Raw genomic sequence first — 27943 nt, 5'->3', positions numbered from 1 at the left:
TTGTGATGCTTTCTCCTTTCAAGTGTGTTTATTTTCTCTTATGAGTCACCTTTTTCACTGGTAGTACAATGGCACAGCTGAGGAAAAACTTAAATAAATTTTCATCTGTCTTCCATTTTCATCGTTAGCAATATTTCACACTTTTTAAATTGCAGGAGTTTCCAAAGATGACGTTATTATTGGAAGGCCATTGTTCTAGATAAGGAAAAAGCACATATTAAAAAAGGTTTTGCTCTGAAGAGTTTATTAACCGAATATATAAAGGGCTTGAGGATATGTAAGCAAATTGTTACAGTAGTACTTTGTGTATAGTTTTAGTTGACAAATTAAATCTGTGTAACAATAAATTCTAAGTAGAAAAGGAGAAGTACAATCTTAATTGCTCTTGTGTATAACTACATTTTGTGTGCTGTTCCATGCAGTGAATTTTAATTTCTGAAAAATGAATGCTTCTTCCGCAGGAGCAATAATAAAGACTGTTGCTAGAATGTTTGCACAGGAAAAGTATTTAACTGCATTTTATGTATTTTGCAGACAAAAGACTTGACAGATACCTTGATAGATAATATGTCATCTTTGACTAGCCATTCTATCAACAAAGCTAAAGTTGCGTCTTCAAACAGCTTCTCTTCTGTCCCTTCTATGGGTGTTGGAATGGGATTTTCATCACCTGTTGACAACACAAAGAGAAATGTAGCAAACGGACTAAATACTAACATGGGGTTTCAGACTGCTGGATTCAGTATGGGACCTGGTCTCGCCACTCAGAATTTCTTCAGTCCAAGTGCAACAGGAACAACCACGATGAACATTGTACCAACTGCCAATATGCCAAATTACAGTCCTATGAATGCCGCATCTGCAATCTCTCCGCTAACACAACAAAACAAACCCCCAGATATGTCTGCTTTAGATAATCTTTTTGGTCCTCAAAAACCCAAAGTTAGCATGAAGCAGTTGGCTCAACAGAAGTCAAGCCAGTGGGTTAATCAGTTTGTACCCCCACAAGGCTCCCCAAATGCAAGCAGTTCAGTCTTGGGACCTCAGATGAACATGATAGGACAGCCTGGTTTTGGTATACAGGGTAATCCTTTCTTTGCTCCTCAGAACTTTGCACAAGCAGCGAACACAATGACAAACAGCAGCTCAGCTAGCAATGACTTAAAAGATCTTTTTGGGTAACATGTATTGTTTTCTTCTTTCAAAGACTGATGAAATTGGATCATGGGTAAGCTGATTAACATCTTTTTTCTTTAATTAGTAAAAGCATGACTTGGGGAAACTTTCAACCCAGCAAAGTAAAGACTTTTGCACTGGAAAAAAGACTGATTTTGCATTCACTTGGTACTGCAGAGAATTGTATAAGTGCAAAGTCATCTGACATGTTAAAGAATTCCTGTTTCTTTATTGAACCTCAGAGCACTGAAGGTAGAATGAATATATTCAGTCGAAAAAGAAGTTCGGTATTTCAAAATTATTCAGAAGTGTACTGCATCAACTCCTATGAAGTTACCAACAGAATTTTGTTTCTTAAGTTCAACAGAAATGTTTTAGAGGGGTAATAATGCTGGTGAATGGAACCCTGCAGCCCAGTCCTTTCAGTGTCTGCTAAATTCTTATTGATGACTTGTGTTGCCTGAATGTGTCACAAACTGTCATTTTGCCCTATAACAGTTTGCACAAAGTAAATTCTTACACTGCCTCAAAATTTTGATAGCCATGTTACATAGAAGACTCTTTTAACCTGTAACTGTGAGAGGCTAAGAAGAGAAAGTAGTTTAATTTCTTCTCTTACAAGATTGTTAGAATTAACATGGTAGTAAACTACAACAAGATTCAGGAGGTGTAAGAAGTTGCTTTAAAATTTTGGGCAAGTTTGGGACAGAGTAAGAACACTGCTTCAACAGTCATGCTGGTTTACAACCTCTTTTATAATGCCAAATTCTTGTTACCAGCCCCACTGCTTAAGCAACATACCACTTAAGCAGGATTTTAAAATACATGTGGTGACTTAATCACGTTTATTATATATTCCACTATTTTGGTTAATTTGATACTGCTTCTAACTGGTGTGAAAAGAAAGAATTGAGTAGTTACCTCCTAAAAAGAATGTTCTCTGTAAAATTCACATGTTGACTACCCCAACTGTGTAACTAAACATCTCTATGTAACTAAACACAAGAGTGTTGAGTTATACAGACATATCTTGAATTATTACTTCATAGGTTTTGGCTCCATTAGGAAGATGGAGAAGGAGAGCCTTTTACAAGTTGCACATGGTTGTGTGAAAAAGCAGACTGCCATAAATTGCCTTGACTAGAATAAACTTTCATTTTAATTTAATTTTAACTCAAGTTCTTAGGAAGGATAGATTAATATGAAGCGGTTTCTCAAATACAGATTTATAAGCTCTAGAATATATGGTAAATATGCAGGTATTTCAGATCCTTCTTATTGTATTGCTCCAAATTCAATAAAGCTCTCCAGAAATCCATAAAGTAAATAGTTTCTTCTACTTCCCAGAAGGTTTATGTTCAGCTTGCCCATGATAGAATCTCTACTCTGTCAGATACTATGTTTGGTTTTAACTTTTTCTTTCCTAATAATTTCAGGAGCTTTCTTACATGATATTTTGAAGACTATAGCTGGCTATTTTGAGAAGGAAAGAACTAGTTACCTTTTTTTATGGAAAGCCTACATGCTTTGTTTTTCAAAGCCTTTCACTGAAGAAGTTGGTCTTTCATTTGCTGCTTAAGAAACCAAAGGGCCTTATGCTGTAAATGTGACTTCTATTTTGTTATGTTTCCACAGTTCTAAGCGGTAATAGCATTAAGCATATTTCTTCAAGAATTGTTTATGTGTTATAGCTGCTGCCTTAGTCCTATTATTTTAAAATACCTGGGACCAGTGAAATTGTGGTTTAGAAAACAAGACCTAACACATTGTGATGCTTATGTGCTGTTAATATTCATGGTAAACATTGTAGGTTATTTTAAGATATCTGTAAATTCAAGTACAATACTAGAACTGTTATACTATTTAAGTTCATGTACGGTTACTAGTACTCTATACCCTCAATCACACTAATGTTGTCTTTTATGTCAACTTTTGAAAGCTACGGTTGTTAGGGTAACTTAAGGCAAACCTTTGAAGAATTACTTGAATCTGTATTCGTCTAAATTATTTGTAAAATAAGTTTATATTGAAAATAGCATCTCTTAGGACTCTACAATGTATTAAATTAATACATGCATAGTGAAGGCAGTCTTAAATGTCAGTGTTCTGATCTGGGATTTCAGTCACTGATCCCCTTGGGCTGGGGTTTTTTTCAGAACTGGATTTTAATTTGACCTAATGGAGGGAAAATTAACTGAAAAATTTTGGTTTGATTTTATATACTGAGTCTCCTAAACTGTGGGGTTTGGAGTATGTGCTTTTGGCATGGGCTGTCTGAGAATATAATCTAGTTTATAAGAACGAAGTAAAAAAAGTCCTGCAAGTTCAAATTAAGAGAGAGTCTTCTATGCAGTGGTAATGTGATGGAATAAGATCTTTATCTAACTCAAGCAACATGATTTTTTTTTTCTATTTATATTTGAGAACATGATTTTGATTTTTCATTTGCTGCAATTTTCAGAATGACCAGAGTAGAAAAACTGAAAGGGGTGCTTATGAAAGTTTTATCAAAATATTTCCAGTTACTTGAAAACAAAAAAGAGAAAATTACTTCAGTTAAAATGAGAGGGTCAAATCCCGCTTCCTTGTAGATGCAGCGTGCTTAGTGTGTCAGGAAACTGGGTATGTGTGAAGTTCTCTGGTTATTTCTACTAAACTTAATGGAAAGAGGACTTGCAAGAGGTAAGTTACCAAGGCCATGAGCCACCTGGCTCCTGCTACAATAGTTTTTCTTTAGGAAGCCTTGTCCAGTTGTCTCTCCACCTAGAAAACATCATTCTGAGGCCCTGCAAGAGGCTGGAAGACTGGTGGCCAGAGCAAATACCATTTTTGGAGAATAGCGGTTGTACTTCACATCCAATTTGTTGTTTGGGAAAGAGGAAGATGAAGGGACAATGTTACAAAATGTGGGCATTCCAGGGGCCTTCTGTTTCTGAACTTGGGTGGAAAGCAGTGTTACATCTGGCTTGGCCTGAAGCAGGGGGTCTTGTCGAAGCCCTAATGCAAAACAAAATGGAGAACACAGGTTTGAAACTGGTATCTGATTAAGAAATCGCAAATTCTGTTACTGAAAAAGCAACCTGATGCAAGTTCTTTTTATTGCCTTGAGCAGTACTACAACACAAAAATTTATCTCTTTGTATTCAAGTATTCAACGTAATTTAAAGGAAGAAATGTGGAAGCCTGGCAGGTTATCATAATGTTACAGCCGACACCGTGTGTACCCACTGTGCTTCATTGCAGTGTGGAAATGAGAGCAGGGTCTGCACTGAACTGCCCAGCCCAACTGGTTTATTTTACATTCATTTGCAAAGGAGGGGTAAAGGGCAGGGAGTAAATTCTATTCTTAAGTTGATTTATCTATATTATGTTTACTAGAAAGGGAGAGAGGAAGTGGAAATAGCTGCATATCTTAAATATAAGTATCAGTTGTGCTTTAGCTGCTCTGGTGCGTGCTAAATGAAAGTAACTGCTCCAAGACAGGATTTTCCATATTAGAACTGTTGCTTCCTTTTGTTTCTAAGTATGAAAATCTCTGAAGCATCCTTTGAAAACTCAGTCTTAGAAAACAAACTAATCCTTCTAGATGGAAGGGTTAAGAGGCTGATGTTTAGGCTGATGGGGAGGAATCTTGAAATAACTGAGTTAGAGATTAGCTTAGAATCCCCTAGGTCTGCCTCACTCAAGAGGAGAGAAACTGGCAGTGAAATGGCACAAGTGGCATTTCAAGGATGGAGGAGGGAACAGATTTTCTATTTATTTTCATCACACAAACATTGGGAATAAGGCACAGAACAGCCTGCGGAATCTGCAACACAGAACAGTAGTATCAGAAGAGTCTTTTGAAGGATAAAGGAGTCCACCAATTATTTGGAGATGGGGAAAGAAAACATGGGTAGAGTGTTCTAGTTTGTTTTAATGAAGATAAAATTGTCTTCCTCTCTCGATGGTGATGTGAGTTAGAAATGTTGTGGGGAAGTTGTGGCCTTACAGGTCTGCGCAGATGTTGAGTACTCCAAGTAAAAGGCTGATTTTTTTTTAATGTATAGGTGCACAACATTTCGAGTCTTTTTATTTAAAACTTTCTTTTTTCTGTTAAGTTTTGTCTTTTTAACAACATCTGTTTCACATTTATGTGGGACTTCAACAAATACCCCAATGGCCTTTTAAAGTAAGAAAAATGTTTTAACTTTTGTATTATAACCCCTGCTATAATGTTATCTGTGGCTATATGTATATATATATATAGGTTATATCTATATATGTATATATCTATATATAGATTACAGGATTTTAGATTTTTCAGTTCAATTGCACCAAAAGAGAAAAGATTAAATGAGAAGTTAGATTTGAATCAAATTCCACAAGGCTTCCATACAGGCGAAGAATGATATGATTGATATATGATACTTTTGTTATCTGTTAAAAATTTACCTGCTTAGTCTACCTGTATCTATATGGCTTGAGCAGAAAAGGAAAGTTTTAAAACTTAAGTTTATGAACGCTGGATCTCTCATTGCTGATGGAGTTTTTGACTTTGAGTGACCTTTGTTTATTGACTAGGAGTTTTTTATTGGGGGTGGGTGGGATATCACTGATTTGTGCCATTCCCAATGGAAGAAATATGGGGAGAGGGAATATAGAAAAAAACCCCTGTTCTATATGTGACCCTTTTTTTGTTCTTTGTTAAGAGATATGCTGCATTTTATATACTCATTGTGAACTTTTACTCTGAAATAGCTGTGAGAAACCTGTCTGGAGGATTTCAGATGGGTTAGCTGATTTTTTTTAAGTGAGGTCCTGCCTTGTACTTTACTTTCTATTAGGTTTTGACTGCTTTACAAGGAAATTACACAAGGCAGTAAAACCTTGGACTTACCTATCAAATCCTCTTGCCTTCCAGGCCTCACACTTCTATCAACAGATCAAATAAGCCCCTGAAGTTGTATTGTCTTTAAGTTCTCTGCAACAGTTCTATCTGCTGTACAGATTTCTGAGATGAAATTGTAAATCAGAATGTGTTATAGTGAACTCAGGCTTTGTGCAAAATATTTAACACTTGTTTATTTGTCTAATTGTACAGTCTCTGTACTAGTGGCAGTTTTATGTTTTGATTGTAAAGCATTAAAATTCTCATGAGATTTATAAAGTGATGTTACTGTAGTGTCAGCTGTGATTCATAAATGGAACTGTCATAGCATGGCATTAGTGTATATCTGGTTTATTGGACAGCTCCTCAAAACCAAGTTTATTCTTGTATCAACTTTTAGATCAGCTACTTTAAAATATGTAAAAGGTATAGTGATAGTTTTGAGAAATTCATATCACTTTGTACTCTGAGGTTGCCTATGGAAATAAATGAACTTTTCATATTTTCATGTCAGAAGGTATTTTTATTCAAAATTTCAGTTAAATTAACTAATAATGACTTATGAAGAAAACTTTATCACTCTGTTTTGTTTGAAATACATTTTATATCACGTAAGTTTGATTTGATTTCTTAGAGTGGATGCTGACCAGACATCTCTAAAATGTGATTGCATACTGCCTTCATGCAAAGAATGAAAGTCCTGGGGAAAAATCATGCCCTACATGTCTCTAAAATTAGCATTTACTGAAAGCATACTAAGCCCATGTCAGAATCTGGGGTTCTGACGCCATATAGTGACCTCACTTTGTATTTTCATTGCTCATTTACCAAGCAACCAGCCCTCTCTCTAAACCTGGTCTTCAAGATGCACTGCTTTGTCAGGCTTAGAGTTTGCCAACACTCTGAAGGAAGCTAGTTCTCAGCTTTTTGTCTGGTATAAATTGATCAAGAATGAAACAGCTATGATCTGCTTAGAAGCGTCGTTGGCTGGAGATATTATGGGAGGAGACAGTAAAGATGGATTAGGTTGAAATAGAAAGATAGCATCAGATAGCTCCAATTCCTTCTTCATTTTAATTTGCTGAAGATGACAGCATCCCCATTCTTCCCACACAGCTGTATCCATCAAAGGAGTACAGCCTTGTTATATGCCTGCTTTAGGTTGTTCAGCGGATCACAGCCTTGATCTGACTTGAATGTCCTTTTCTGTGGTAACGTTCTCTTTGTCCCTTCCATTTTGTAACATTGCTAAGATCTGTTAACTGTTACCTGTTTCTTAAGCTGGAAAGTCTCAAGCACTGAAATCCAGATGTTCTGGGTTGGTTTGTTGCGGCTCTAAAATTGACAATTTTATAAGCTCTTTCATAACCTAAGACTTCAAACAGGAAAAGCTGGAAATCTTTGCAACTGGTTGTTCTTTGCCTGGAATATTTTGATATTGGCATCTACTTCTCTCTGCTTCATCACTTAAATATCTCTAGTCGCTCCTTTAGGTATGCCATACACTAGAACGTTAGGTTAATCCTTTTTATATCAGTGTCTGTAGAGCTGTGTTTACCCTATTGAGTTTGCAGCTGTGAGGAATGCAGATCAGGAGGTATAGGAAGTGAGCTGTTTGTGAGGAGTTACGCAAAGAGAAATGGTTAATTTGATGTTCTCTTCCTATTGCCACACATAAATGCACTTTTATCCTGCACTCATGTGACCAGCTGGAGACTATTGCAGTTGCTCAGTAGATGGAAAACTGGCTCCATGGATGACAAGGTGGATTCCAATTTGTTGTGCCAAACTTATAAACCAGAAATTCAGAAATAAACTCCTACCCATGCACAAACCCAAGAGCATGTCTGTGTAAAATCACAGAAGGACAACAAAAATCAAAGGGCCCTGACAATTTTGTTTCTAGTGATACTTGTTAAGAGAATGCTGAATTGAAGACAGTGGCAGCCTGTACTTTGTGACTTTTGCTCTTCAGCCGGAGACTATTACTTTGCCATCGGGGCAACAGAAAAGAACATAACCTGAAGCTTTACGTCTCTGCCTGGTGGTGCAGCTCTGGCAAGCTGCCAGACTGGTCGATGGGGGTGGCTGATGAGTAGATGTGTGTTTCCTCTGCTCTCTGTCCTACAGGCAGCGTGAGACTCAAGGAAAAATGTTAAAAGCAGCTCCAGATAAGTGATCCAGAGGATTACCAAATCCAGATCCCAGAGTAATAATTCAGAGCCGTCATTCAGAGTAGAGAGGCAGATTTCAGGGGAAGAAGAAAGGAGAGTAGAAACTGCCACCTGCCAAAATGACAATAGCTAGCACCAGGCCCATAGGCATGGACCCATTTTCTTTGAGGTAGTCCCCACATGCTCTGCCCAAATTCCTAAATTTCCTGTGCAGAGGGTGCTGGCTGCTGCAGCCTCATGAGGGAGCTTAACTGGTCCTGACAACTACTGCCGCTGACAGGCAGCTGCTTGAGCTCAAATTTAATTTAGACATAACCCTAACTGGAATGTTTAATTTCTGTGTGTTTATTTTTGTTAGAAATGACTACTTTATTAGATTGAACGACTGCGATTAGAAAGCTGAGTAAGTTGCCCATTTTCCCCCCCATTTTGCTGTAGCACACGTTTTCTGGTGAAAGGCAGATAAAGTATTCATTATATAAAACTACATAAAGATTAGATTCATAAAAAATGAACTTTGTTAAACCAGTAACTGTGCGTTACTGGTCACCATGTCTTTCAAGGTGGTGCAGTTGATGAATTGCATCTTTCTACAGTTCTTTTGTATGCACTGTAAGGGAGGAGAATGCTTTGCTTCTTCAGTGTTACTCAGTTTCTTAACTTTGAAAAACCAGTGATTTTAAATGGAAAAGGGACTGACATCCTCACTACTTTTTCAAAAACACTGCAGCTGGTGCTAGGTGCTTAGCCAGTGACTTCAGGTACCTCAGAATGATGAATATCTTTTGAAGTCTGGCAAAAACAGGTGGGTCTTGAAATTTTTAATTTATAGGTTGTAAGAAATGACTTTCTATTTAGTCACTGACATAGGTTGACAGGAATCAAAATACCTATTTTAAACAGACTTAATTCATTCAATGAGATTAAAAAAGTTGCATATTTAGATTTTTAGCTCTGTTTTTAGGATGAATGCGACTGCTCCGTCATCTTTCTGCCTCATTCCCTCTCAGCCCTTTGCAACTTTGAACCTATTGCCCACTTTCAACACTTGTTTGATGAGAGTGTAAGGAATTCATATAAGTTTTACAGAAACAATTGGCTCACTAGCGAGACAGCTTTGCACTGCAGCTGAGGGAAGCGCTGTAAAGTGAGAGAGCTCCTATTAGACACTAGAAAATTCATGTAAGGGAGAGGCCCAGGAAGGCAGGATTTACAAACTGTGCTCTTCCCATAGTAGCTGGTTTGATATTTACTTACATATCCCACAGGTTTATTTTTCAACAGTATTTAAAAGGACAGAATTCTTTATTGACTTCTATCATGATCTTTTCTTTTAAAGAGTTCAGATCTGGGATTAAAGAAACACAATGAACTACATGCTATACTTTGGTCAATCAATCCAGTAAGACACTGTACTCACAAGTTGCGTATCGCCACAGATAGTTTTAAATAGCATGTTATGCATGTACTGTCTGGCATAGATTACCTGTTAGACATGGAGAGAAGACAAACACTAAAACCCCTTTAAAATGTACTTTCCTAGTAAGGGTGAAAGGGAAACCACAAATTTGAAGAGATGGAATGGTCTTTTGAGTGAAAAAAAGTATTTCTAAAAACATCAAAGCAGATCCTTGCTGATAGTGACAGGATGTAAAAAAAAGAACTTTCAAAACGATCTGTAAAATATTGTAGAACTGCCATAAGGTGTCACTATAACCCAAGCAACTTTCGAATAAATTGCAAACATTACAGAAATGTTCTTCTCCAGCTACAAGGCTTTCCTTGTACTGCCTTGGGAAAGTGAAAATGAGCCTATTTTTTAAATAACATAGTGTATTCCTGTATGCACAGAAATCATCATTAAATATATCTGTAAGAGTTGCTGTAATGACACAGAACTCTGTCCTTTTCTTTGTGGGGAAACAGATGTACTTCACATGGTAGCTTGTCACAGAGAAATGCTTTAAAAGCCTTCCTACTTATTGTGTGAGATGTAAGAAATTACAACTTAATTAGCAGTTTCCAGTAAGTAAAACTATAAATAAGAATTCCTATTTCCATTATTGTGTAATTTGTTGTGAGCATCCCAGAAGCCTTTATTTTTCTTTCTTGTCCAACTGTGATCAGATTTCTTTCCCCAACAGTTATCTGATCAGGAAGCAGAAACTAGAAACTAAAGATGAGGTTTTTAACCATTGGAAACTAGTGCTGGTGTTGCTACTGATGTCAGGGAAGCAAGCAGAGCAGCTGAAAATTTAATTTGGGCTGACTCAGCACAAAGCATTTTGACATTGCAAGAAAGGAGTCAGTTCTCATATATGGTAAACTAGAAATCAGAATCCTGAAGTCTTTGAATCCATCTTCGTTTACGGAGAAAAAGTGCAGACATTGTAAAGCCATACATTTCAAAACCTGGAGAACCATTTTGATCATTTAATCCAAACCCTCATGTAACATGGGATCCTAGGTCACCCCCTTTTGACGTCAGATGCTGTAGGTCTTGAAGGCTGAATTCCTATAGTACCTGCTTTTATGTAATGTTACAATGACTCTTACAGATGTTGATAGAAATTGGGTATCCAGTATACTAGGCACTATACAAATACAAAAGGAGAAACAGTGTCACCCAGAAGTTTCATGTTTAATGACAAAAAATGCTTGTCATCTGAGTGAAGCTTTGCATGTACAAAGTCATGGAAGAAATCCGTTTGGAAAGTAAGATGTAAACTCACCTAGGAGCCCTGATCTCACCCTCCGAACCCTGAACTCAGACTGTAATGGTGACAATCCCCTGTTTCCAGGGAGCATGTAGATGACACAGGCTCCTGCAATCAGGTACTGTGGCAAGGTCTGTGATTTGGAAAGTGTTATCACCGAGTATTAACTCTGGTTGATCAACACTCAGTTACTTGATGAATGAAATAACCTCCACACTTCTTACGTGGCCGCTTCTGTGACTTGTGTTCTTTTTGTTGTGTCTGAAGACTTCTTTTCTTGTTTCTTTGATTTACTGTATCTACAGTTGTGATTTCTGTTGGAAATGTAATGCATGAAAGTGACTCTTAGGTGAAAGCTACAGGTAACATTTTTTTCTTCAGAAATAATTGGTTTCAGGAGAAAGCTAAGGCTGCTGCAGTCCCCTCCATTGAAAAAGCTGACCATGGGCAAGTATCACATGAGCAGTTTTGTTCCCTGAGTGCTGCGTCCCCATCTCAGAAGTGCAGTGTTACAATTCTTGTCTCCTACTGGAGGATTTGTGTTCGCTTTATTTAATACTCTGCCTCCTGAGTTGACAATTTTGGCTTTGAGTGACTTCGATGCTCCCTGAAACTTTGGAAATTAAGAAGATGAAATAACTTTGCTGTGTCCCCCCTTAATGTTTGAGCTGATTTCAACCCTTTTTACAGGAGTAAAAAATTCTAGGATCATAAGTGGCTACGTTTATTTAAAAAAATGGCAGCAGGACAGCACACAGTTTACAAGATACCAACAAGATACCAGGCCAGATTTGAAGGAGGAAAGGGATAAAACCAGGCTCACTAGAGATGAGCCTGGGGGCAACATGCCAAAGTTTGAGGGATGGTGTGCTATCAAGGTCCTTCAGTCTGCTGTCTCAGTGGAAGTAGAGGATGGAGATCCATGGGGCCGAAAAGATGGAAGAGTTACTGATGTGTTAAAAACCACAGAAGCACCTGCGAATGATCACGTAGGAATTAAGGTTTCTCCCCTCAAAAAGGTATCAAGATCAATAGCTGAACTGAAGTGCATCTACACCAATGCACACAGCCTGGGCAACAAATAGGAGGAGCTGGAAGCCATTGTACGGCAGAAAAACTATGACACAATTGCCATCACAGAAACCTGGTGCAATGATTCGCACAACTGAAATGCTGCAATGGATGGCTATAAACTCTTCAGAAGAGATAGCAGAGGTGGTGGGATAGCCCTGTATGTTAGGGAGTATTTTGATTGTCTAGAGCTTAATGATAGTGATGATAAGGTTGAGTGTTTATGGGCAAAAATCAGAGGGAAGGCCAACAAGGCAGATACTGTGGTGTCAGTCTGTTATAGACAGGATGAAGAGGCAGACAAAATATTTTATAAGCAATTGGGAGAAGTCTCAAATTCACTAGCCCTTGTTCTCATGAGGGACTTGAACTTACCAGGTGTCTGCTGGAAATACAGCACAGCAGAGAGAAAAGAGCCTAAGAGGTTCCTGGAGTGTGTGAAGATAACTTCCTGACACAGATAGTGAGAGAGCCAACTAGGGAAGATGCTCACTAGACCTGTGGTGTGTGAACAGAGAAGGAGTTGTGAGTGATGTGATGGCTGGGGTCTGTCTTGGGCATGGTGATCATGAAATGATAGAGGATTTGATTCTTGGAGAAATAAGGAAGGGTTTCAGCACAACTGCCACCTTGGGGTTCCAGAGGGCAGACTTTGACCTGTTTAAGAGGCTGGTTGGCAGAGTCCCTTGGGAGGGGGTCCTGAAATGCAAAGTTGTCCAGGAAAGGTGGATTTTCTTCAGAAAGGAAATCATAAAGGTACATGAAGGGACTGTGGCCATGTGTTGAAAGAAGAGCCAGCACAGAAGAAAACTGGCCTGGCTGAACAGAGGGCTTTGGCTGGAACTCAGGGGATAGAAAGAAGTTTATGACCCTTGGAAGAGGGGGCAGGCAACTCAGGAGGACTAGAAGGATGTGATCAGGTTATGCAGGGAGAAAATTAGAAGGACCAAAGCCCAACTAGAACTTAACAAAAGTGGGATGCAGGGAGAAACTAGTAATGAAGGATGAGGTATTTGAAACTTCCAAAGAGACTTTATTTTGAAACATAAAAATGTTTGAATTAAACTTAATTCTATTAATCTCTAAGTTAAGGAGACAGAGCACCCAGGATTTTCTAGTCCTTGAACTCTTGGTAAGAGCAAAAAGACAAAGTCACCAGGGAAGCCCAGATCCATGGATAAGCAAGTCGCTTTACCAAGGGAAAGTTCCTCCAAAGGACTAACAAGAGCAAACTCATCCAACATGCAGCTCACAAGCACAGGGATGTGATCACATGGCCTTGAACTGAAAAGAAAATGATTAAAAATTAACAAGGTTATTCTAGCCTGGCCACGACTGCCCAGGCTGTGACAACGCTTTCAACTTTTGTGTGTTTCCACTGGAGGACCCCAGCAGCCCTTAGTTATTGTTAAGGCTGATTACACAGCATAAGATAAAGCATCTTTATATAAGCTCAGCAGAGACGCTAAAAGGTTAAATTGACTTTCTCAGGATGCTGGTGTCAGGGTGTGAATGACTCTGATGGTTAAATATCTGTAAAGTGTTCACAACTGTATTTTAGGAACACTGGGAGAAGTGGCTGCTTTCAAGGCTGTACGAGGAATCACAGTTAACAGAAGCACACTCTCTGAATGACATCTCCACATGAAATATGTACACTATCCAGTCTGCACTGATACCAGTAGCAAAAGTCTCCCTTTAAATGTGGTGAAGACTTTACCCCAACAATTATGTTGAGGAAGCAACAGGAGGAGCAGCAAAAAGACGATTTTTCAGGCTTTTCAAGAGAAATACCTGTAACAATTAGGTAGTCTCTAGGTGTGCATTTACTTGCACCCATAGAAACCATTCTTTCAGGTGAGAGGTATGTTTATTGCCAGCTGTGACATTTTCATGTTTAGTTTTCTTAAGGGGATGCTGCAATCCCAACTCGAGCCCCATGTCTGCAAGGCACAATTATTGTTAGAATGGTATATCTCCCACAGGTGTGCTTGACCAGTTTCCAAGTTTTCTTACAACTCTTGATATTCTTGAACACCTGAGGTAATGAGTATATACAAGTCCACAGAAGTGGTTGTCTGCATGCTGGTTTTATGTCCATATTGGCTTTAAAATAGAGGTTTAATACAGCCCTACTAGGGGTCTTTGGGGACACGAGTCTGTAGTTTCAGTGGTAGCTACAAGTTTAGTCAGGAGTAGTTTTAATTTTGCAAAGTATTTCTTTGCAAGCACAAACCTAAATAATGTTGTGTCTGGGACTTAGATTTCAGTAGCAAGCAGCAGACTTACAATGGGATGATATAATGCAATGTATTTTAAGGTCTCAGACATCACAAAGAGAATCACAATGGGATAATTTAATTTATGCAAAAAAGAATTAGGGCATAGGGTTAAAACAGGAAAGCAAAAAGTAGGAACAATGACAGCTGGGTCCATATGCGCTATCATGTTAGGTCTTCTTAAGGAAGAGGTTTCCTCAGCTGATGCTTCTGAATGCATACTGGGATTATTCACATAGGGATTGCCCGGCTTTACCTAGGACATCCTTGTTGGGAGTTGTGGATGGTGCCCCAGGGCATGCAAAGCTGCTGTGACACACTCTGCAGCAGTGTTTTGGATTCTGGGCGTTTTACTACTTTATGAACCTGAGGAGGAGGAAGCAGAGAAGCAGAGCTGCTGCTGTTGAGTAGTGTCCCTGCAGAGAAGCAAGAGTGAGTGGCACCCTTTCTCTAAGTCTCAGGGAAAGGGTCAGTGAATTTCAGAAGGGGCCACCCCTGCAGCACTGGTGAACGGGATGGGTGCCCTGGTGACAGAAGATACTGAGATGGCAGAGTTATTGAATGCCTTCTTTGTCTCTGTCTACTCTGCCGGAGGCAGTCCTGAAGAGCGCTGTACTCCTGAGACCTCAGATGAAGCCAGGTCACTGGAGCAGTTTGCCTTAGTCGATGAGGAATGGGTTAGAGACCAGTTGAGCAATCTGGACATCCATAAATCCATGGGTCCAGATGGGATGCACCCGCGGGTGCTGAGAGAACTGGCAGAAGTCATTGCTGGACCGCTCTCCATCACCTTTACCAAGTCCTGGGAAATGGGAGAGGTGCCTGAGGACTGGAGGAAAGCAAATGTCACTCCAGTCTTCAAAAAGGGCAAGAAGGAGGACCCGGGTAACTATAGATCGGTCAGCCTCACCTCCATCCCTGGGAAAGTGATGGAACACCTTATCCTTGATGCCATCTTAAGGCATGTCAAGGATAAGAGGGTCATGAGGGGCAGTCAACATGGCTTTACCAAGGGGAAGTCATGCTTGACCAAACTCATAGCCTTTTATGAGGAAATAACACGGTGGATGGATGATGGCAGAGCGGTGGATGTAGTCTACCTTGACTTCAGCAAAGCATTTGACACAGTCTCCCACAGCATCCTCATAGCTAAACTGAGGAAGTGTGGTCTGAATGATCAGGTGGTGAGGTGGACTGCGAACTGGCTGAAGGAGAGAAGCCAGAGAGTTGTAGTCTATGGGGCGGAGTCTAGTTGGAGGCCTGTATCTAGTGGAGTGCCTCAAGGGTCAGTATTGGGACCAGTATTATTTAATATATTCATCAATGATTTAGATGAGGGAATTGAGTGTACTGTCAGCAAGTTTGCTGATGACACTAAGCTGGGAGGAGTGGCTGACACGCCAGAAGGCTGTGCTGCCATCCAGCGAGACCTGGACAGGCTGGAGAGTTGGGCAGGGAATAACTTGATGAAATATAACAAGGGAAAGTGTAGAGTCCTGCATCTGGGCAGGAACAACCCCAGGCTCCAATATAGGTTGAGGAACGACCTGTTAGAGAGCAGTGTAGGGGAGAGGGACCTGGGGGTCCTAGTGGATGGCAGGATGACCATGAGCCAACACTGTGCCCTTGTGGCCAAGAAGGCCAATGGCATCCTGGGGTGTATTAGAAGGGGGGTGGTCAGTAGGTCGAGAGAGGTCCTCCTTCCCCTCTACTCTGCCCTGGTGAGACCGCATCTGGAATATTGTGTCCAGTTCTGGGCCCCTCAGTTCAAGAAGGACAGGGACCTGCTGGAGAGAGTCCAGCGCAGGGCAACTAAGATGATTAAGGGAGTGGAGCATCTCCCTTATGAGGAAAGGCTGAGGGAGCTGGGCCTCTATAGTTTGGAGAAGAGGAGACTGAGGGGTGACCTTATTAGTGTATATAAATATATGAAGGGGGAGTGTCACGAGGATGGAGCCAGGCTCTTCTCAGGGGCAAACAATGATAGGACAAGGGGCAATGGATACAAACTGGAACACAAGAGGTTCCACTTAAACTTGAGAAGAAACTTCTTCTCAGTGAGGGTGACAGAACACTGGAACAGGCTGCCCAGGGAGGTTGTGGAGTCTCCTTCTCTGGAGACATTCAAAACCCGCCTGGACACATTCCTATGTAACCTCATCTAGGTGTTCCTGCTCCGGCAGGGGGATTGGACTAGATGATCTTTTGAGGTCCCTTCCAATCTCTAGCATACTGTGATACTGTGATACTGTGGAAATGTAGGCAGTGGAAGGATGGCAAAGTGTAAAGAGGAGGGAGAGGTGAAACCTGCTGGAAGAAATGTGCAGTTCTGCTGGTGAGGAGGTGGGCAATGTTGCTGATGTGAGCCACTGTACCTGTGAGGGGAAGGTACCCTGCCAAGTGCCAGCTAGGGGTATCTCTGAGGAAGCTGCTGGAACCATTCCCAAATGAACAAAGGGCAGACTTCAGTCTTCCAGCTAAATGCAATTTGAGAATGTGTGGGTAAGTGAACAAAGCACTAAAAGTTGAACGCAGCTCCTTTGTTGTGTCTGCTTTGCATTCTTTTCAACTGGGGCAGGACCAGAAATCCAGAAAGAAAGGCAAATTAAAAACCACTGTTCCACAGCTACTAGGAGTTATGGTTTTTTAACACCACTTTCCAACCTGAGCCCCATCTGCCAAGGTGAATACCTTGCGCTGGAATTTGCACCATTTCCATTTTAGAGCTGGGTTCTTATATGGTGGCAGGTGTTCAGCTGCATTCTGTGTTCAGAATCACAGGATCATTAGGGTTGGAAGAGACCTCCGGAGATCATCCAGTCCAGCCTCCTGCCAAGGCAGGGTCACCTATAGCAGGTTACACAGGAATGTGTCCAAACAGGTTTTGAATGTCTCCAGAGAGGGAGACTCCACAACCCTCCTGAGCAGCCTGTTCATTCAGGAAATTATCCCAAATACTACCAAATACACGTTTGTTTAAATGGAAAACAATTCCATCATACACTTCTACATGTATATATCCCTAAAAACATTCATACCTGTGATGTCTGGCAATTAGCCTACGGGAGTTCATTTTCTGTGTGCCCTCGGAGAATGGGAGAGCCTGTTTCAATGCATGTGATTGTGCTGGACTTGTGCTCCTTTCCACAGAGGTGCCGTTGCTGCTCTGGCTGTCTGCAAGCCCTGGTGGGCCAGGAGTCTGGAATGAGAAACCAGGAAGAATTGCCTCCTCTTGCTCAGCTGTGGAGATGGCCAGATTCAAGCCTGAGCCATGTGAGGAGGAGGTGCAGCTGCTCCCAGGGCAGTAAGACACCCTGCAGGGAGGGTTTACCGGGCAGTCCTTGAGTTAGCAGTGAGAGTAGTTGCTGTTCAACCTAACTGGGTGGAACTGCACACAGAAAAGCTCTGCTACAGGCATAGAGGTACGTAATGCTGGCAGCTGGCTCGCCCCATGGTCCTAGCTGCACTTACTGCTTGCTATGGGAGAACTCCCTGCTAGGACAAATAGTGCTCTACAGAACCTGAATTATTCAAAGCGAAGAAAGAAACTGTAACCAGTTCTGCAACAAAAGAGACTCCAGCCAAGCAACACTTCCTCAGTTCCCAAGTTCCTCTCCTCTCTATTCCTCTCCTCCCCTCTCCTTCGTTACATACTTTCTGCCATGCGGGGAAAAGTGTGCTGTGTTCATGAAGTCACGAAGAATCACAGAATCATTAGGGCTGGAAGGGACCTCTGGAGATCATCTTGTCCATCTCCCATCAAGTCACATTGGGTTGGACCAGCAAACCTCTTTCAGCCACTCTGTGTTGTAAAAATGCAACACATTTAATTTATAGCTGGTCTTGAATTGCTTATTCAAACAGCATTGCAACAGTGCCCCTCTGCATCTGCCTGCCCAAGAGCCTGGGAACATCAATAATAAATGACTGGGCTGGGGAAGGTGTCTCTGGGTTCAAACCAGCAGGTGCATTGGGCAGGGGAGCTCAGCTGGGCAGGGGGTACATAGTGAATGGAACCAGCCTGCAGTAATTCCCTCCCTGCAGAAAGGACTTGTAAATGTTTAATAAACTTCTTGCCTGTGCCATAGATGAGGTCTTATTAATGAACTGGAGTGGCTGGAGGACAGGTATTGTGTCCGTTACTATAGCACCACTTTGCACAGGATCTCGGCTTGAAAGAGGCAGGGGAGGGAGCGAGGGAGGGAGGCACTGAGGATGAGCCCCAGCGAGCCAGCTTGAGGCTCACCCGTGGAGCAGGCAGCCGTGTCCTGCGCAGGGACACCGGCCCTTGGCAGCACCTCCAGCTTCTGCTTCCGGGCACGCTGCCTCAGCCAGGTACCTGACCCTGCACAGATGCAGGCAGAGCTGCTGCAAGTGCGATGCTGAGTCCCTGAGTGCTTCTGAGGGGGTTTGCTCCAGACCTCTCTTCCCAACCAACTTCTGGCTTTGAAGAGAAGATCTGGTTGATTTTTCTTATTTATTTTTCTTCTGTGCTCCTTTCTTGAGCAACTGGTTGTTATTGCAGAGGTCACCGAGGGGACCAGCGAAGGCTCCTGTGTCTGGCATCGGGAAATATGACAGCAGAAGTGAATGCTTGTTAGCGTAAGGGATTTACTGAAGGAGAAAAACAAAATGCCTTTGAAAGGATTTGTTTCACTGAAGGAAAGATTCTTTAACCCAGGAAAAGAAGAGGTGAAGAACACCATTAGTGACTCGCTGGGGAATCTGAGAAGGTAAAACTCCAACAGTAAATTCCTAGACAGGTCCATCAGCTCAATTTACTAAAGAAAAATAGTGTAAATAAATGTAGTATAAATAAAGTATAGAAAAATGTGTAAACATAAAACAGAATCTAGAGTTGCAAAATTAATATTTAAGTTCAGATAGTGAGAGACCTCTTTGCAAGACAGAAGATATAAAAGGAGCCTTGTTACAACAGCATGTGACTTACAGATGATAGAATATTTATATTAAACAAAAAAGGTGAAAATAAGTTATAAAATAATGCTCTGATATTAGAAAGAGCATGAAAAAGTGTTTTAATAAAAAACTTTCAAATAATTAAATGTGAATAATTCTGTGATTTAGCTTGCGTAAAGGAAAACTGATGATTTAATGGGAATTAACACTCCCAAATGATGCCATTTTTGAAATTAGACTTAATGTTCTTAAATTACAGGGGCTTTTTTAAAAAATCTTGTTCTGAATCAATAAGAGAAAATGTGCTAAGTAGAGATGGGCATGTGTGTGTTTGCTGGGACTAGGAAATTAGAAAGAGATAAAGGAGAAGCAGCTGTTTGCTGACAAAAAGAGCAAAAAGATTAAAGATTTTTGTCTTAATCTGACAGTTGATGAAAGAACAAAGGGAAAGATATTTATTTTTTGATAAGTGAAAACACAATGTAAAAAATGATGATTTTCATAAAAGGAAAGAGATTTTTAATTTAAATGAGGAGATTATCATATTAGGAATGATCACTGACAACATTTATGTGTGTAATCAATAGATGAGAGTCAGAGAGTTCAGTGTCATTTCTTGCATGCTTAATGTTAAGTGTTTTAAATGTCTGTATGGATCATGCCAACATTTTACCTGAATGCAATTTTAGTGACTGAATATATTTGCTTTCATATCCACCTCTTCACCTTTTTTGGGGAATGCTATTTTGAGTCAAGATGCAGTGCTTGTCACATATAAACATGCTTTTGATCACAAGAAAATGTATGAAAATGTACATGTATATGAAAGAAAATAATCACATACACTTTCAAAGAAGTTACTAATATGCACTGGTACATTGCCAGTTACACTATTTCTATACCATGTGAACAGAGTATCTGTGTTCCAGAGTTTCAACATAACTTTTCTTCATTTATAGTGTTACAGAGGAGGTCTGACATTTTGCTTCTTTTTTTCTTTCATGACACTCTACAGTCATTCCTGGGATTCCATTTTTCTTTTAAAACGTCATGTTAAGTCATTTATTGAATCACAAGTTATTTTTGCTGTGTGCTCTGCTGTCTGATGTGACCCAATACATGTAGGGTTTGTATGCAGTGAATATGAGATGTGTCACTGCCTTGGGTTTGCTATGTGGGAATGGTATGCAAATTTCAAATTATCCAGATTACTCTCCTCTTGTATCAAGGATGTCATGCTGGTTCCTACACAGCTGATGGTATTGGCATCCAGCTTCAGCAACATTGCTACTGAATCAAACAAAACATAATCTCAGTCGTGACACAAGAAAGTTTGCTGGACTTCATTATTTTCTGTTTTCAATGTATTTAACCAGCACCTTTCTTAGATGTAGTAGCCGGCGGAGGAAATAATCCTAACAATAGGGGTTTTTTTACTGTGTCTGCAATCAGACCTAAGTAAGAATTGCTGCAAGTTGAGCAGTCTCTTTGGAAATATGAAGTCATATTTAAAGGATTCTGTAAGGAATGAAACATGCATGTCTTTAACTTGAACTTCATTCTCTATAGTTTACCCTACAAACAAGAGCATACACTTCTATTTTTACATGATGGTCAGTATGTGTATTACCAGCTGCAACTTTGACTTTGCTCTTCATCCACTCCAATTGGCTCTAATATGGTGTAAATAGGCAAGGAATTTAGTTTCTCTGCTAGTATTTGACAGGTGATTAGTTATATTAATGCACATCCTTGATTTGGTCTCCAAGTGTGATTTCACTGACTGCCATATGTTGATGTGGGATCAAAACTAGCAAAGTGGGTAGAAAAATCCATCTTAGCTTTGGTAAATATGATGAGTCCAGGCTTTCCTATCACATTTCCTCTGTTGCAAACAACAGAGCATATCCAGATGCCAGTGCCTGGCAAGACCAGCTACCAGGTAGTGGGTGCTCCATAGCGATTGTCCAGAAACAAGTTCAAGTGCTAAAGAACAAGCAGCATAAAGCAACTTACTGCCTCCTTGCAGGTGTGTAGTAACCTCATATTATTCTGTGGATGCTGCAAAACAAGTGTCTTCCCACAGGACGTTACTTTAGGCCAGCCAGATCCTGGAAGGGAGGTAAGGGGAACTGAACTGCAGAGACCTGAGAGGTGTCCTTCCATGATGCCGTTGCCAGTGGTTTCATTTGTAAGATCTCAGATGATGTTTTAGATGTTTCATATAAAATATTATTTTAGGCAAAATTGGGTTTGTTCTTGGTTATTTCCATACATTGGGGTAGAAAACTCCCATGAATTTTAGAGAATTCAAGGCCTGGGTGAATGTGTATCAGAGCTGAGGCTCCGCAAGCCTCACAAGTTTCCCAGGAAAGAAAGCTTTTTTCCTACTGAGCTTTGTGACCAGCACAAATTGGAAAGTGACCAAGTAGGTTTACAACTCAACAATGTCACTGTTAATGTGGAAAGTCATATGGGCCACATCACTGTTGTATGTATTCTGGGCCCTTGCATTGGACAAGGCTCCTTTGCTTGAGCTGGGTGATAGAATTAGTCCTCTCAAACTATTTTTGCACCGCAGACACTCCAGTACTGTGAACAGTGTGGGCTGCCCAGACTCAGTTGTTCTGCGAGTTGTGCGACACCCCTTGGACAGTGGTGTTAGTGCAAGGGCACAATAAACTTATTCAGCATTGCACTGCAGCACCCAAGGCGCATCCCTCCAGAGCATTGAGGCTGTGCTGGGGAGAAACTTCAAGGCTGCCCTACAGCCTGGGAGTGCAGCACCTGTGAGAAACAGACCCGTGGTGCATATGTTTAAGGTATGCCTCTAGTTTCAGACAAACACCATGCAGAAACCAGCCAGAGAGCTCCAGGCACTAACTTAAAAAGGTTCTCCTGTCTGCTCTGTGGTTTTATGCCAATATATCCATTGCAGGATTTGGTACGGAAAATCATCGCCTGGGCAGATCCCTGGGGAGTAAATGAGACCTCGAAGATTCTATTGGCTTTTGGATAAATGATATTTTTTGATAGTCTGTGTGTAGGTTTCTGAAGTTATGCCAGGAACATCAGTAATTATTGCATGTGATGACTGATGCTAGGTTTATACGTGTGTGAGGTTTAAACATTTTACGCGATTGTGCTGCAGCTCCCTGTGAATGACAGTACTATCTGGTAAAAGTCATTCTACAATGTGCTGTAACATATGGCAAGTATTAACATTTGCCTGTTACTGTAGAATCTATGTGGTTTTAATCAAACAAAATTAAATGGTATGATTCTAGTCCACCTACCTTATCATTTGAAGAAATAATTAATTCAATGCTAAAATCCCATAAACACAGGTTACTGAATGTGTATGTGTTCTAGGAATTTTATTTATTACTGATGGGGTTTTTTTGATATTTATTTCATTCTTCCAAAATTCCGTATAAACCAGAGTAGTCATCCAATACAGAAATTTTGCATGCAGTTATTATGACATGTGGGCACAGAACGTGCCTTCAAATAGCTTAGCTCTTCTTACTTGCCAAGTGTTCCACGTTTGCTGAGAAAAGGAATAAGATTGATGTAAGGACTGAACATTTCTTGTAAAGCAAAATGCTCTCCTGCATCAGTCAGATAATTAGAGGAGAGCACTGGTTCTGAAGCAGTTTTCTTCTAAATTATTGGTGTATAACACGTGAAAATTTTCAGTGGCACTACCAAAATATATGGATCAATTGAAAGATACATTTCTCGTATTTTCAGAGTTGTCATATGTTGTTATATACAAAATGAAGTCAAAATCTAGGTCAGACACTGGCTCTTGTGAATGTCTGCGCTGCTAATGCTTCATCCCAGCTCCAGGTTTTGGACTGCCAAAAAACAGAATAGTTTTCTTCAAGACAAATCCACTATAGAGGGGTTTACACCAAGCTTTGGGGTAATGAAATGTCCTGTGTGGATCTGCGGTCATGGATCAGTCCTTAGCTTGCTTTTATTAATACTAATAATTAATAATAGCGAAGTAATTAATTTCTCCACAGAAGCAATGTTGGCCCATAGTGCTCATCCTGGCTCACTACTTTTAAAAGCGAATTCGGAGCAGAAGGTTGTTTCATGCCTATCTGAATTGACAGCCAGCTGAAAATGTCCTGGTTGGAACAGATGTTTCGGCTTTCCTTGGTGCGTTTAGTCTTTGCCAGCTGCCCAAAATAATACACTAATTGACACCTAATGTCTCCATTATAAATAGAAAGCCTGGTAAAAGTATAGAAAATTGAGGAATTGTGCTTTCATTTCATTCATTCAATATCTTAGATTATCTTAGAGGAAGACATTTTGGTTTGTTAATAACTCTTTTGAAATTACAATTCTTAAAATTTAGTTCTTAAAATTATCTTAAAATAATTATTCAGTGGTCTTTTCACTTCCTGAGGTCTTTATTTTTGATAATTTACCCAGGTTCTACCTATCTACGTTAGCACACAGAGCATGGAATATATTGTGTCTTCTTTTTAAAGTCTGCATTACTCTCTGTATTCTCATTTCACTAACAAATGCTGTTTCCCTGCCAGTGAATCATAAGATCTCATTCACTTTCAATAACACCACAGTAATATCACATTTCCTGTGTTACTTTGCTTTAATGCAAAGTCTTCCCTCCAGCCTGACGGGAAGCTAATTATCCAAGTTTGCAATTAGCACTGCTTTGAGCAAGGGATCAAATCAAATAATCCTGGGAGTTCCTTTCTGGTCCAAGCCACTCTGATTTTGTTGTTTCTTGGACATTTGACCTGATGGACTGTAACATACTTTTATTCTTTTTGCTAAGACTAAAGCTAAAGTAGTGGTTTTACGATATTATGTAAAAAGGAATAATACAGTAAATGATGCACCAGTTATACCGCAGCTCTAAAGCCTAGAAATGCTGAGATTTTTAAGTGAAACTTCATATTGGACAGATAAATTTAAATCTGTAGGAAGCATGAAGGAAGCCATACTTACCACCTATATTTGCAAATCCTTTAGTATAGAGTATTATCCATAAGATTATTACATTGCTTACATTAGACTTACAGCAACTAGAGAAAGCTGTGGTTAAATCAACACTGTTCTCTCAAAAGACCCGATCAGCTACTATGTACATTAGTGAGGGGTAACCCATCCATGTGTGCTCTGTCGGCATTTTTTATAGATGATCTTTATATAGAAAACCAAAGTGCATCAGATTTCATATACACCCTGCCAGATGTGTGAAAGAAAGAAGTAAGTTACTCTTTATCAGGAAAGAGTGAACGAAATCATTTCATCATCTCATATGGCAAGCTGGGCTTCCTTTAGATTAAATAACTGTTCATATTTTCACAGTACTGAGAATAGCTCCATGGCAGACACAAAAAGAGCTAGATCCTGAATTTATTGCTTCAGAGCAATGACAAAACTGAAAGGCTTTGTAATGTAGCCACTGATTTAAGCCTCCTTTAGTAAACACTTAAGCTTGCGGGTAGTGGTCAATGAATTCACAGCTAACTATGTGCTTAAGTGTTTCAGCATCTCAGAAACCCCATTTAAAACAAACGCATGGGAAGTTAATGTTAGGAAAGGGTGTACTTAGCTTTAGTCCACAGGTGCTTGTTCAGTTCTCTTACCTCACCTTTTCTACCAGAGACATTCCCTATTCCGGCAGCATGGGGTGTTAACAGTTCTAATCAGACTGAGAGACCAAATCAACTTTTCATGGCACTAATGGTAAACTTCCAGATTACATGGAAGTGCCATTTTCTTCAACATGAATCTCTCACCTGGGGTGCTTGTAAGAAAAGGGAAAGGCTGGATATGCAAAACTGGAGGAGCTGCACTCCCATATTAGTGGGTAGCTGGTGGGTAACCTCTCACAGGCTGAAATGGCTGAGTACCATTTGCTGCTATCCCAAGTAAATGGGAGAGCCTGCATTCCTGGCATCTTCTGCCCCAGTTCCTCCCAAGTGCTCTGCGGTTGCCACATCAAATGTGATCCCAGGTAAGGCCCTTTCAGTCTCTACTGCTGAGGAGTGGTGAATCAGCAGAAAGACACTCTCTTCCTTCGGGTCTCATTTAATATTAGGTATTTTACACAACATATGTTCAACAATAGGTGTTGCAGGGCTTCACTTTGCAATGACATAAGTCCTTCTGGTGAGAAGAAGCTTCAGAGAAGAGGGGACATGTGGCTTCAAATCCCTTCAAGCAGAGAAAGTCTGGGCTTGGCTCTTTAACATCTTAAATGGGGGCTCTAATGCCAGAGCTTTTTCCCCTCTTCAGTTTAGTCCTAATTTTTGCCTCACAGGTGATAACAAATTCATTTTTGGGCCGAACAAACCCATGCTTTTGAAGTATTTGCCCTTTTCTTTAAACCTACTGCCAGCTCTGCTTAGTGGATCTAATTAGTAATTATGATTAATTTCTTCATATGCATATTTTCCTAACAACCAGAGCAGAATTCACCACAACAGAACTCAGCTTAGCTCTTACAGTTATGCTCATGAATAGCCTGTGGACATTTTTGCAGCCAGCTGTCCTGCTGGGTGTCTCGAATTCACAAACTTTAGAGGTCATTCATGCAAACAGTGCAGTCTATGCTCACCTTTCAAAGCCTGCCCAGCATTCACCCGTCATATCATCAAGAGACAAATGCCTCACAAGGCAGTGATTTGGCAGTTGACTGGAGCATGTAACTGCCCAGAGGTATTTTAGCAAGTTTTACTGGGACAATGAGGTATTTTAATTTTCTCTCTTTTCATCCATTTAGGAAAATCGATGGCACCAATGCAGGGGAGGATCACATTGAGCTGACAGAAGAGGGACAACCTGTGCAGGCAAGAACCCACAAGCCAGCACCATGCAACTGCTACTGCTGTGGGCTGCCCAAGCGCTACATCATCGCCATAATGAGCGGTCTGGGCTTTTGCATCTCCTTCGGAATTAGATGCAACCTGGGTGTTGCCATTGTGGAAATGGTGAACAATAACACTGTTTATATTAATGGAAAACCGGAGCTGCAGGTGAGAAAATATCCTCCTTTCACTGTTCTGAGCTGACCCCATTGCAAAATCATTGAAGTGCCACATATCCAAGGACTATGTATGCATAGATCAAAAACTGAGGGATGGAGACACGTGTGTCTCAACTAACGTGGATGTGTAGGTGCTATTTAAGTGTCAAAGTCACATTAAAAATAGTAAGATATGAGAATTTGCAATGTCATAGAGGATGTAAGCAGCAGAAATGAGAACTGAATTGACTTGCATGTCTATTGGGCCCCTGATCTTTCAGTTGTAGACAGATTTTGCTGTAGTGGCAGAAGCTTTTACTATGTACTATCTCTCAGGGAAGTATGGTCTGGTGCTGCCTCAGAAGGAATTATTAATTGCTGAATGTAGTGCTGCACTCACTCTATTCAGATCAGTAGATAACTTTTCAAGACCTTAAGGAAGTCACTGGCAATAAGGCAACAAGATTTTACAGGTTATTGACAATGCAGACTGCTGTCTAGAGATATTCAGAGCTAGGTGCCAAGCTGTTTTCACATTTGTAATAGATGGCATGTGGCTCACAGCAGATGCTTGCAAACCTTTGACATCGCATCCAAGGAACTGCGGCTTCAATGGATACTTTATTTTCCCCAGTCCTGCCTTGCTATATGGCTGTGATACCATGAGTCCCTTAGTTTGTCCAGCCTTGAGAAAAGAAGGCTCAGGAGAGACTTTATCACCATGTTCCAGTATTTAAAAGGTGGTTACAAAGAAGGTGGAAACTCTCTTTTTACAAGGAGTCACACGGAAAAGACAATGGGCAATGGGCATATTACATACTCCTGGGATATTTCAATTGAACATGAGGAAAAAGTTTCACAATGAGAACAATCAACCACTGGAATAATCTCCCCAGGGGACTGGTGTATTTCCCAACACTGGACACTTTTAAGATTTGGCTGGATAGAGTGTTGGATCATCTTGTCTAGACCATGCTTCTGCCAGGGGAGTTTGGACCAGATGGCTTTTTAGGTCCTTTCCAACATGGTATTCAGTGATTCTAGTTCTTCCCCATCTGCTATCTCCTCTGACCAGCTCCTGCTGCTTAGACTAGCTGCTGATTTGTATTTATTCAGTCTAATTCCTGCTTCCTGTGGTCCTATTGGGAATTCCTGGTTCCATACTTCATGCTGGAGAAAGGATGTGCCTACATACGCTGGGAAGCTCAGAAGAGGTAGTTTGATGAAATTCAGAAAAAACTCTTCTCACAAATCTCAGATTATTCTGTTTGGGAATAAGCACCTGCTGACACAGGAACTTTTCCTATGTCTCATAGTGTTTCTGACCTCATAAATTGACACTATCTAGAAACTAAGCTGGAAATCACTAGTAGAAAATAAGGTATTTAAAGCAGAAATATAACTCAGCACAGGAAAGTGGGTCTCCTGTCAGAATGCATATTGATGTGGAAGGAAATCCTTTAGCCCTCTGCAAACATGTCTGGCTAATTAATGCTATCATTCTCCCTGCAGGTCAAATGATGAGCTGGTTTTTAGTTTGCTTGTTTGGGAAAAAATAAAGCAACCTACTGGGGGAAACTGATTCTTTGTTTTACACACAGAAAGTAATACAGAAAAAAGGAGACATTAAGGCTTATCACTTTAGTCTTCATTTTTCTGTAGTGTTTTAGTGACAGTTTAAATTCAGAATCTTAAAAGACATAGGTGCTGCTTTTTCA

At 40.4% G+C, this 27943-nt stretch overlaps 2 protein-coding genes across 4 annotated transcripts in view; both read left to right on the top strand.

Annotated features, from left to right (window-relative positions):
- Positions 1 to 6493, top strand: part of SCYL2 (SCY1 like pseudokinase 2) — a 36797-nt gene extending 30304 nt beyond the window's left edge. For all 3 annotated transcript variants that reach the window (XM_080625497.1, XM_080625498.1, XM_080625496.1), the window contains one exon: positions 535 to 6493. In XM_080625497.1, coding sequence (XP_080481623.1) covers positions 535 to 1182 — 648 coding nt within the window. In that variant the 3' untranslated portion in view covers positions 1183 to 6493. The remainder of the gene's footprint in view (positions 1 to 534) is intronic.
- A 12384-nt stretch (positions 6494 to 18877) lies between these two features.
- Positions 18878 to 27943, top strand: part of SLC17A8 (solute carrier family 17 member 8) — a gene marked incomplete at both ends in the record, with an annotated part of 28298 nt that continues 19232 nt past the window's right edge. The window contains 2 exons of the mRNA XM_080634339.1: positions 18878 to 19020; positions 25983 to 26235. Of these exons, the coding sequence (XP_080490465.1) occupies positions 18878 to 19020; positions 25983 to 26235 (396 nt within the window). The remainder of the gene's footprint in view (positions 19021 to 25982; positions 26236 to 27943) is intronic.

The sequence above is a fragment of the Psittacula echo genome (genome assembly GCF_963264785.1).
Source record: "Psittacula echo genome assembly, chromosome: 1".
Taxonomy (NCBI): domain Eukaryota; kingdom Metazoa; phylum Chordata; class Aves; order Psittaciformes; family Psittacidae; genus Psittacula; species Psittacula echo.
This window is presented reverse-complemented; position numbering and strand designations above follow the sequence as displayed.